Source organism: Aptenodytes forsteri, unplaced genomic scaffold (assembly GCF_000699145.1).
Source record: "Aptenodytes forsteri isolate BGI_AS27 unplaced genomic scaffold, ASM69914v1 Scaffold251, whole genome shotgun sequence".
Classification (NCBI taxonomy): domain Eukaryota; kingdom Metazoa; phylum Chordata; class Aves; order Sphenisciformes; family Spheniscidae; genus Aptenodytes; species Aptenodytes forsteri.
In genome coordinates this window covers 272,001-284,391 of record NW_008794082.1, presented here as the reverse complement: position 1 = coordinate 284,391, position 12,391 = coordinate 272,001, and the positions used below count along the sequence as shown (strand labels likewise).

General features: G+C 41.6%; 1 protein-coding gene across 3 annotated transcripts in view; it reads left to right on the top strand.

Annotated features, from left to right (window-relative positions):
• The window catches only part of BBX (BBX, HMG-box containing), a 150,172-nt gene that overhangs the window by 90,225 nt on the left and 47,556 nt on the right, over positions 1–12,391 (top strand). For 2 of the 3 annotated variants that reach the window (XM_019470329.1, XM_009272785.2), the window contains exons 4-5: positions 2,328–2,526; positions 8,420–8,487. In XM_019470329.1, the coding sequence (XP_019325874.1) occupies positions 2,328–2,526; positions 8,420–8,487 (267 nt within the window). Of the gene's footprint in view, positions 1–1,809; positions 1,900–2,327; positions 2,527–8,419; positions 8,488–12,391 lie in introns of those variants that run through there. The other variant, XM_019470327.1, reaches the window with a different exon arrangement.

Sequence of the window (12,391 nt, the reverse complement as noted above, 5' to 3'; positions counted from 1 at the left end):
CTTCTCATGACCTGGCAAGCAGAATCTATTGCTTCATTTTAGGCCTTGGTCTAATAGTCACGAAAATCAATACTGAAAGTCTTTCTGAGATTTGGATCAGGCCCCCGTATGCATTTTATAAAACTACTTCTTGGCCATTGTTTAACTTTTTACATTTTCTTTTTCATTTATCTTGAGTGTTGAAACTGTAAAAGGGGCCGATGAGTTGTCCTCCCTCAGTTTGCTCCCTCCCCTTTGGAGAGTGCAGCTAATGTTCGCTTCTTGGCTTTTCAGAGGAAAAAATCCATTAATACACCACCTCACTTGAATTGCTCTTGTTGGAAACTGATTGAAAGCTTATTGCTGCCTTGTCTCGCAAATGGCATGCATTCTGGTTCTCATTTGATGGGCAGCCTGTCGGCTTGTCAAATTACTCCACAGAATAATTCAATTACTCAAAGCAGCAATGCTGATATGAAGAGCTTATGTACCTCATTGCTAGCGATTCTGTGCTTTTCGCTCTGCAGGCTGGAAACATGATTTGTGAGTGGGCTGTGGCTTTAACAATGGAAGGCAAAGCTGCTTCTCTCTGTATTTCCTTTCCGCCTCTTCCCTTACCCCCTCCCCTTCCCTTCCCTCCACCAGGCTATTTTTGTGGTGTACTGAGCTCCCAAACCAAACTGAGGGAAAGGGAAAAGGGGCGAGGTGAGAGGTGTCACGGTCCTTAGTTTGCAGATTTAATACATACACCCTATTCAGAAAATACAGTGTGTATGTGGGTCAGCAGTCCCTGCAGATTTTTATTATTTATAGCCATTTCTATAAATACAGGACTTCACACAGCGGGTTCACACGGTGCTGTGCTTCTTGTAAACGGAATTGTTTTTATCCTTGCTGCAGTCTGGAGATAGCAAGTGCCAGCTGATAGATTAAGATGGAAATGAAAGTAAGCGATACACATGCGATGGTGATCCTGCCACAAGGCATGCTGTGTATCGATCTGGGAAGACACTGCAGTGACTCTATCGGAGGATGAGGTTTTCAGTGCTATTTCTGTATTTGATACTCAAGGGATTTTTTTTTTCCCCTCTGCATGTGTTCCTGTGCAGGCATATGCATGAAACATAGGTGCTTCTCTGTGCCGTAAGTGGAACTGATGACAGCTGGGTGGGTGGGAACATGCGTAATCATGGAAGACACTTCCTGCAGCTGCTCTGCCATGTACTTCAGGATAAAACCGCTCTTTTGGTTGTTTGCCGCCATCGAGAGCTACCTAGTGCATGAGGAGGTATTGGGTTCCTTCTCCCTGCGTTCAGCACTGGTACTTACTGGGTAGGCTCCCACAGCGGCCGGTGCTGTACGCCCGTATCAATTGTTAGGCAAACATTTGCAGCTGGAATGTGTGGCATGTTCCTCTGATTCGCCCGTTCTCCACCTGGCATAGCAACACATTTAAAATACTGAAATGTGTTCTTTTTATTGCTGTTAACATTCAAAAATCTTGTTTTGGTCTGGTCAGCAAGCTACTTGGAAAATGTCACTGTTGCATTTTGTGAATAAAATAGGTCCCCATCCTTACCCCCTACCCCCCCAAACTGTGTAGGATCCAGACCTTTCCCCCCCACACCCTCCCCCCGTGTGTAGTCTGGCTTGGTTCGTTTTGCTGCCTCATACCAAGAATATAGCAAACAACTGAGATGTGTGCTGTGTGTTCAAGGCCAAAGAAAGTCTTAAACGGTTCCAGTTTATTTTATGCAGCCATGCAGCATGGTACATTTTGGAAGGAACGCTGGGATGATGTATCAGAAGTTACTGAAAATGAGATGATACTGGTTTTGGTTTATTTTCGGTGCCTGGTTTGGGAAAGCATATACTCAAATATTCTAAAATACAGAACTATTAGAGAAAAATGAGTGCAAGGTAAGAAGCATTGTGCTGCATTTACTGCTAAATGTATGTTTTCATTTCATTCAAACTAGAAAGTAAACAAAGATTGTACCTGCAAAAGAATTCAAATAGCTGTCTGTGTTTCCCAGAGAGCTGAGTGTATGAGCACTGGGGAACAGTTTGCAGGATCAAAACTTCAGCCTGCTCTGAGTGATAAACCCGCAGGAAAGGAAAGAGAAACCTCACTTTTTTAAATACAGTTCTACTTATCTTAATATTTCTTCTTAATAGATTGTGTTGGTGGTCAGACTCTAAGCATGTGATTAAACTGTTAAAAAAATCAAGATATTTAAGGATTATTTACTGTATTAAATCCTCTTACACGCAGTGTACTCTATGGCCCTGTGGATAGTATAATGTCATGACTGGCATTGACTAGTAATTTTCCTTTTCTTTTCTAGTACAAGGATGCATTTATGAAGGCAAACCCAGGGTACAAGTGGTGCCCCACGACAAACAAACCTGTGAAAACCCAGACATCCAGTGTTACAAACAGGAAAAAGCTATGGGCCTTTGCATCAGACTCTGCAAAAGATTTACCGAGCCCAAGAAAAGCGACAAAAAGTGAAGAAATGCCACAGCTTAACTTCGGGATGGCAGGTGAGATTTCCATCCATGTTACTCAGACGTGGCACCCTCGTTCTGTTTGAGGATGTGGTGTTGAGATCGAACTGTGATACCAGTTTACTGCACGTGGTACTGTAGCGCAATTAACTTTCATGTCCCAAATTAGGTTGCCAAGACTCTAGTTAAACCTCTGCATAACAACTTGCCAAAATTTTCCTTAGTGCATGATTGCTTTCAAGAGTCAAGTCCAGATATATGGCATTATAACCCATATCCCATTTGGGGTCCAGATTTGATTGATTTTTAATTCCGGCTTATCTGCTGTTAGAGATTTTCTAGTCAAAAAGGAAAATGCTGTGTGCATTCTTTTTCTCTTTCACAGAGCATTGTACTATGTTTGGTAATTTGCTGTTAAAAAAAAAAATTTATGTGTGTCTATGAAGTTGCAGGTGTTAATGTTCTTGTGGATGAATGTACTGCTGGAGCTAACTTCTTGTATTTAAATCAAGAGAAGAGTAATTTAATTTCATTTAAAATATGCTCTTTTGCCCATTATACCTTGGAGGGGCAGATTCTAACCTTTTAAACATTAAAAAAAAAAAAAAAATCAAATCTGTGAATAAGTGTAGGTGGGGCGCCTGAACTGGTGAAAGCAGATAATCCTCTCACTGATATCTACAAATAGCAGAACTGTTGCAATCCTGACCTTGAAATACAGAGATATTAATGTTAAATACTGGCAGCTTAAGAACCTAACAGTCAAGGTAGAAAATAATTTTTCCCCCACCACACTTTTTTTTTTTTTTCTTTTTTTTTTTTTCTTTTTGCTGTTTAAAGTTTGGAATTTTACAAATACTGGTGTATTTGAAACTTTATCATACCCTACCTAGTTTATGACAAGGCAGATAGGACTTTTCCTCTTAGAGAGATCATGAGCTGAAGAGTGGAAAATGGTTTTATGGAACAAGCATAAAAGGATAAAAAGGGATAAAAAGGCATGTATACCTTTTTACCAGTATAGTGGTATGACAGTTCCTGTAATGAAATTCCTTCTGGCTATGAAGGAACTGTGAAATGTGATCAAAATAAAGTTTTTCATGCTACATAGTTATGATATATGGGAGACTAGTTCTAAAAATCGCAAACCCCTTCATCCCATTCTGCTTTTGCTATCAAAGGAGTAACTTCTGTGCTCCTTAAAGGTTTATTGACTTAACGCAAAGAACAAGTAATAGGCCTTGGTCTACCTGTCTGCCATCCCCCACTGCTCCTGCTGGGCTATCCAAATGTAGAGTTTCTGAGTACAGAGAGATCTTGAATCAACACCTGTCAGAGCAGAGGACAGAGAACTTAAGAATTAATTAGAAATTAATCTAATCCATTGTTTTCTCTATAGAGCCATTCATTTCTGAAGAAGGCCCTTTTGTGCTACATGATTTGATTTTTTTTTTTTTTTAATTTATTTATTTATTTTTACTGCAGACTGACTCAATGAGCATAGTCATTCATAGGGGTCTCACTCCAGCCCTCACACCAATGAAGGCTGGCTATTTCTTGAGTATAACAATAGCTCATAAAATAACGACAGCTTCTGACAGAGATGTTAGCAGCATCCAAATCATGACAAGTCTGCCATGCCAAATGGATTACTGTTTTGTCAACTATATACCAGTTCATGCTAAATATGTTTTGTTGTGTTCTTCTCTCCTTGACTTCACATGGTAGTTCAATTCAACTCTGACTCTTCTATCCAGCACAACCTCTTTTAAAATTCAGGCTGTGTACTAGCTGATGAACTAAAATGTAGCTGAAGCACCTCAGAAACACTTTTACCTTTGAAATGCTACTGACTGTCTTGCATCTTCAAGGCAGATAGCTTCCTTAGGACAGGAATTATATGATTCCAGAATCATTCCAGGAAATCTGTTTTACTTGTTGGTAGTTGTTAATCCTGTCTTGATTCCTTTTTACATATTACATTTCATTTTGGAAAATGTAATACATAGAGAGTAAGATCTTCCTTTCCTTTTTTAAGTCCCACACAGCCCATATCTCTCATTCTACTTTTGGCATTCCAGCAATAACCACCCCACTTTTAAGCCTCACGTGTTGACCTACCATTGTGTCAAGAACCTGAGGTGTGGCACCAGCATTGGGCTTCCGACCTGCAGACCCACTAGTGGTGTCTTTGCTCATCCAGCCTGGAAGTTGTAACTGAGCATGTTTTTCTCATGATATGGCTCACCTGTGGTCTGTTGTAGGGCATAGGGCAAAGACAACTGCTGTTCGCAGGTGAAGGTGACCATTGCAGCATCTACTCTCACAACTACAGAGCTAAGTGAGCAACAGCGTTGCTATACACATGTGCAGGGTTCCCGATACTTTCACATTTCTGCATCAGAAGAAAACCATATGAGCAAAAAAGCTTTTTAGTGAAGCAAAGGGTGGAAAAAAGACATTTCCTAGATTAGGCAATATCCTGATAAAGATGCAATTTTTCTTTTTTAGAAAGAAGCTTAATTCTGCACCCAGGTAAAAGTTAGTTGAAACTGGTACCTGCTGGCCTTCTTTCTGCTTAGTTCTTCCTCAGTTCTTTTCTTTCCTCCCTTCGAAAAATTGTGATGATGAACAAGCCAGCCTGCTGAGTTTCTAACCAGACCAATACTAACAAAGTATGTCATTCCCAAATAGTGAGATGGTTTGAAGTTTCATCAATATTAAAAACAGTTGAGAAAGTCACGAATTGCCTCCCATTCTGCACGTCAAATGTGTGTGCTGATTTTTTAGCTGTAAATTGCTTTAAAATAGCACTTATAATTCTTAATTTGTCGTACCAGTAAGTTCTTAGTGCCATAAGAGAAACATTGTTGTGCTGAGAAGGCACTATAAACATACAACAGTGTTTGCATATTTACATTTTGTCTTCCCTTAGATGAAGTTATTTTGTAATTTGAAACCTTAGTGGAAGGATTTTTGTTTTTATCATGATCAGACATCTAAGTGCCAGCCTTCTGCTACAGCTGCAGCATAAGTATTCAAGTTGTTGAAGCACCAAATTAAACTTTCACTTTACGCTTAGCTGTCATTTTTTTTCCTTCCTCTTAATTTCTATATTTAAATAAACAGTTTAAGTATTTGCTTACTTGGGGAAAAGACAGTCCTATCCTTGTCCTGTTATGATAAGCTACTTATTTGAAGGGCAGAAAGCTGAGACCACCAAGAAGATATTTAGAAGAGGGGGAAGAATTTTAGAGCCATAAGCTGGGTGTTTTCCAGTTGGCCAAAACTGAAGAGAGGGAAGACGACCCACAGGTAACTGAAGTGAAGCACAAGAGAGCAGCTGGGAGCCATCATTGTGATCTGGGCTTAAGATTAAGTGCTATACTGCAGTGTGTCAGGCAAAGTGTTTTCAGGAACTGTAGAGAAGAGTTAATGCCATTGAACAGAGCACAGCTCCTCGGACGTGGTTGCCCTGCTGGTCATTCACATACAAGAAAGATGAACTCCACCTGGAATAACCAGAGAGGAGAGCTACAGGGATCGCTGGGACTGTGGGAGATGGGCATGCTTTGATGATACCGGGAGATCTTGATTTGCTTAGGCTAGGAAAGCAAGTGGAAGAAGAGTAGGGTGACTCCTGTAAACGGAGAAGAGGAGAATACCATTTAGGGAGAACAGTTATTTAATCTTAAAGAAGCGGGGACCAGAAAAAATGTGTGCCACCTGGCCCTGAGTAAATTTAAGCTGAAAACTGGAAGAAAGCTCTTAATGACTTCCAGTGGGAATAAAGAAAGTAGAAAGCAACCAGCCAAGCCCTTACTGTTCAATGTGGAGCTCAGTAAGTTTATTATGGGCCTGGAGATCTCTTCTGATTTCTCCTTCCTCCAGATTAACTGCCTGCTCAGGCATTATCTTTCAAGATACATGTTCACTTCTCACTTCTTAATTGCTCTGATGTCCTCTTGTTTGAAGGACTGAACTGTTTCTGATCAAGTATTTTGATGGCAAAAAGTGCTGTGCTGACAGGCTCGCTTCACTTATGAATTGTGCTTAGGTACTCGCTGGCCCTCCATTTTCTGTGTCTCCATTTCTTCAACCACTTCTTGTTACTAGATCCGAATTGTGCTTAGGTACTTGCTGACCCTTCCCATTTTCCGTCTCCACTTCTTCAGTCACTTCTTGTTACTAGATCCTGCACTTCTGATAGTGCCTTGTCTCTTTGTAGAAACTTAGTATCTTTTGTTCCCTTTTCTATTTAAAAGTAAAAAGTTTTTTAAAAAAAAAAAAACCTACAGAAAACCCATTCACCTTCTACCTGTTTATTATGGTAAAGGAAAAAATTAATTCCAGTTGGACATTGGGTTTGAAGCCAGATGCTATTTAGGCTGTGTTCTTAAGATAATGAGCCACTCTTCTATCCTTGAGATTAGTGGATGAGCCTGGTTTATTCACGTTGCTTTCCTCTGCTTCTATTTACTGCTGTTCTAAAAGAGTATTGAAAAAACTTACCCTGTGAATGTCAGTGTGAGATGCTATCTGAGGGAGAACTTTTGGCTGCATCTGTGGTATTGAATTAAACAGCACCAGTGAGTATTCCCGTGAACTGGACCTTGATCATCTGTAGCACTAAATAGTTTGGAGGTTTACAGGTACAGGTTTGGCCCATGTCAGCTGAAAAGCTCAACAAATTCCTCGGCACCGCTCATGAGTGGGAATGGGCCAGGGGATTTCCTGGTGGGCATTTTGGATGCAGCTATTCCGCATCTAAATTTTGCATAACAAAATGCAACCAAATGGACAAGGGTAACTGTGCCACTTGGCCTCCATTCCAGGGAATGGTCCCGGGCATGTGTAATTTATTGTTGTAGAGAGAGTTTTTGTATAGTTTAGTGAAAGGAAATTGGAAAACGTGAGTGCACGCTTAGTGAAACCTGGGGAAAGTTACTTATCTTTGGTGTCTCATCATTACTGAAGTTGGTGTCTCAGCAACACAGCAAGGATAATGCTTCCCTTTCTCTCACGTTGTGGCTGTTGTGCAAGGCATTTGGGCCACAGACTGTCTCCCTCTCTCTACGTGACACTCTGTTAAATCAGGCCTCTGCATTGCTTCCAAGGCACTCCCCCAAAATCAGACAATTAGTCTTCATAATGATGAAGAGCAACCACTGTTCTGAGTGGAAAAGCCACTCCATGAGTAATGCAGTGCCAGTGTTCATTGCTTTCACTTCTTGTTGTCGTTTTCCGAGCTCCTGAGGTGCAGGAAGGCTGTCAGCATCAAATACTTGGAGAAAGAACATTTATATCTCCATTTTATTTTCCTCAATTATATATTGTATTGGCAGGGCAACGAGTAGGCAGGCAGCTTGCCTGGCCAGTGCCTGCACTGTTCTGGCACAGAGGATCAAGCGCTTCATGCTTCAGAGCTGTCAGGCTGGCACTTTTCACCACTAAATGCAGCTCTAAATTAAAGCTAAACGAAAATAGAAATTTTGCTTCAGAGCTTGTTCCATCCTTTTACTTGTTCAGTGGCTAAGGAAGGGAACCACTCCCTCAGCAGGAGCATCCATGGAGTTATAAAGATGTGCAATATTAGAGCATCTTTGTGTATATTTATGTATGAGATCATTACAGTTGCTGTTTTAAAGATATCCATCTCTGTAGTACATAAAACCTTTGGCAGTAAAATTGTAAATCCACGCAATGGGGTGTTAAGCACACAAATCCAATTAAATCCTTCAAACAGCTTTGAAGGCCTCTCCCAGAGAGTACAGAAATGGTTATTTGTGATTCTCTTGAACTGCCTTTTATGGCAGTTTGCTTAGAGTGTCTGTGACAAGTAGTCTTCTGGGGGTTTAACGCTGTAAATGGTAGGTTCTTTAAACAAGCAAATGAATAAACTTAAGACTTGGTTTTACTCTTTTAACAGATCCTACACAAATGGGAGGCCTGAGCATGCTGCTTCTAGCAGGGGAACATGCCCTGACTGCACAAGAGGTAAGGAACTCTCTTCTCTCCTTTACTGCGAGCCCTCAATTTAAAGAGAGCTCTGAAGAGGAGTAATTGACCAGTGGTAAATGAAAGTTAAGATACATCTTGGGTAACCTCAGGTGGGACTGAAGTGGGAGCCCTGTGATACGAGTCTTGTATTCCAACCGTGAATGTAGAGGTTGGGCCCAGTTTTTATATCATTTCAGTATTAACTCCGCTGACTGAATATTTGATCAGACCGGGCAAGTCTGCCCCATTAGAGGATATTGTCACAGGTGGAAGGGTTGAAATACAGTGACTATGTTAACAAACAGGTGGTTTGCAAGCTCTTTTGGGCAAGGATTTAATATGCTTGTGCAATGCCTCACACAACTGCGGCCTTGGCACTAACAGCAAAATAAATACCTAATAATTTCCATACAGTGTCATTATATATGCATTCTGAAACCATGCAAGTGCTAACAGGCAATCAAAGTATTGCAGTCTACTCCTATTCACTAAGTCTTTATGTCTAAAAAGAAGTTTGTAGTTCAGTTGCCATCACAAACATTTTGTTTTTACAAAAGAGTCGAGTAAAAAGAAGTGTTCCTGCGTATCTCCAGTAGCGCAGAGACCTCTGGTCTTTCTTTAGACTGATTATTATTTATGATCTATTTTTTGGGCCGGCTTGTATGTTGGGTAAAAGAGGTAGTCACTGCCATAAATCTCTAGCCTAGAAAGAAGAGCCGTGGAAGTAAGGAGGGTTTCTTTTTTCTTTTTTTTTGTTGTTATTGGGAGGAAAAGCAATAATTAACTATCTATATGTGATACCCCCAAATGCGAAATGTGTAGTGCATTTGAGATGGGTTGCTTCTGTACTGCCAAGACTGAGCCAAGACTCCTCAATGCTTTGCACACCAGTTTGAGCAGTGGAAGTCTTTATGCAGATGTGGGTACTGGCTTTCTGTGCTGCAGCATGAAAAATAAGAAACACTAGGGTAAGGTTGGCAGAGAAGTGTAAAGAAATTGATTATTTTGTGCTAAAATGAGAATGTCCTGTAGTTTTGAAACTTTGAATCTCTCAGCTTGAAGTTTTAAAAACTGTTTTTACTATGCTATAACATTTAAATGAGAGGGAAGGTGTGTTGTAGTCACAGATCCTCAGTTCCATTAAGAAGGGTCTTTGCTATGGCCTTGTGAGTTGAGCTTTCTTGGTTTTACATGAAAAGTACCTCAAGTAGTATGATTTCAGATAGCAGTGAGGGAATAAAATCTACATGTGGATTTAGAGACAAATCAAAAAGGATGTGTGATTGTTTTAGTATATGAATGTCTTTTTAATCAGGATTTTCTTTTTTTTTTTTTTTAACAAAAGACACATTTCCCATGCCCCTACATAAACCCTGTTTTTTCTGATAGAAGCATGCAATATGGCTTGTGATGTAATATTTACTTTATGTATAAGCTATACTATGCTGTGCTCTCTTGGGCCTGTAGTCTTCTTTTGAAACCCGGCCCTCCACATTAAAGAGGCAAGTTGTGTAATCTGCTTTCCCCCAAAACGTAGAGCAAAATGAATGTCATAAATACTAGTTGAGGGATTTGTTTGGTGGTGTTAGAATCATGATGGGCCAGAAATTAGCCCGTACTTATTAGTAAATTACCGTATTTTAATTGTCCTACACTATTTGAGAAGCAGGTATTTTTTATATATATTTTTATATGCATGTAAGTATATAAATATATGTTGTATATCTAAAACCCTGGCATTTCTTTAAAAAAAAAAAAAAACAAAACAACAGATGCAGTGTCATTTTTAAAGGCATGCTCTAAATGATATCATGTAGTCTTCATTATCATTAAAACATGTGTGTATACATGTAAGATACACATGCATATGTATGGTTCTTCAACTGGCGGACCGCCAGACGTAAGATTACCTGTCAACATGCAATTTGACTGCTTGTGCATGTGTATGATTATGCAGATTTGGGTGGCCTTGTAAGCATAGGTCTTAACAATTTTTAAGGTGATAATAGTATTTAATAGAAAGGAGGGCAGCATTGGCATAGGTTGCTCAGAACTTGGGAGAAGATGAGGGAAATGATACCTACAGGTCTGCTAATCCTACGTAAATGTATTCAGCGCCCACTGATTTTCTGTCAAGTGTATGTTAAATGGATGTATAGGGACTTTTCAAGTCAGGTGTTTAACCTTCGAGTTGTCAGGAGCCCAGATGTCAGGTAACAAAGTGAACAGGTGCCAGCGGGAGGACGGGAAGAGGCACAACAGCGATATTTATAAAATTGCCTTGAGGCTTTAGTCACCATCTCTGTGTGTTGCCAGTTATGTTCCTATTTTTGTAATTTTTTTCAATAGACTAGAGTTTTTCTTCTGATAACAGAATTCAGTGTCGGTACATGATTGATTTCCAAGCAGCGGCTGGAGTTACTAAGCAGATAGGCAAGAGAAGCTACAGACCTTACCAGCAGTAAAACAAAGGACTTGGATATGCAGTGAGTTTCCACCTGGTGCTTGGGTCCTTTCATTAGTTACACAGGACTATGGTGTGTATATGAGCATATTTTGTTGAACACCCGAGCAGAAACGCCAGACGGGCCTGCTCCAGGTTCTATCGTTGTGCTAGGCAAAGCCTGGGCCTCACAACAGGTTTATGAGCAGAAAGGCTGAAGCTGGGTGAGGACCACTCCTTGCTTGCCCGCTTACCTCCCTCCCTGCACATCTCCCTTACTTGCCCATCAGGCCCTTTGCTTGCCTTACAGCAGCACCTAGTGGCCTGTCTGTGGGTTACCGCCCAGAAATCCCGGAATTTGTAGCGTGGTCCAAAACCTGGCTCTTCTACCGGTTTCCCCCCTGTGCTGCTGCCTGGAACATCAGGACGGCATTCTCGCATTGGTCAGTGTGGAAGGTGAGCCAGGGGCTGTCCTTCGCCTTCGTTCAGTGTGATCCGTTTTAGAGCAGGTTACGGTAACCTGCAGGGAAAGGGAGGCTATGGAGGCGTTACCCTTGTGGTTTCCTTCTCTTTGAGAGCAAAAGGTTATCTTGCATGCAATGCCGGATCTGCACAGGGTGGTATTGCCCAGGGTGTAAATCAAATCTCTCAGTGCAGCTTAGGGTAAGCTGGAAGGAGGAAAGAGGAGAAGAAATGAGGAGATGCTGAGGACGTTTTACTACAGCAGGAAATGAGATGTATGCGATGGCACTATCTGTGCATCCATTCCCTCCGGTAATTATTTTAACGCTTTGATCAGGTTCAGCCTGGCAGAGGTTAGAAGTCCTGGAGATAGTAACTTTCCCACAAGTCAGGAGTGTGTGGGGAGCAGCAGAGTAGAAGAAACATGCTCAAATCAGTACTTCTGTCAAGCAAAGGCAAGAGCATTAACTTTTAAAGATAACGGAAATTGATACGAAAAGTATGGTTGTTCTAATCACAGAATCATCTCTGAGTTACTGGGCACCAGCAATCTGTCCTTTACATACAAAGCTGTAGGATACCAGGCTTCACATCTTCCACGGCTTGTGGTTCCTGTGCCACAAGGTGAACAAGCTGTGCCCAACCCCCAGCACATGCCCTCAGAGGCAGCGAGAAGGCTCGTCCTCCCGCTCTGCACCTGCCTGGGGCGCAGGTGCCTTACAGCGCTTGTGTTGCAGGGGCTAAGCCGTAATAACTGCTCTCGGGAGGGCTTTTCCGCTCCAGCACGGTGCTCCTGGGGTGGCACAGGTCAATGGCTCCCAACTCAGAGCTGGTTTGTGCCATGCCAGCTCAGGCGTGTGTTGACACGAGCAGGACGAACCCCCCATAATCCAAGAGGAAGCAGTCAACGACCGGCTACGCCACCTGGATGCTCACAAGTCTATGGGGCCGGATGGGATCCACCCGAGAGTGCTGAGAGAGCTGGCGGAGGAGCTC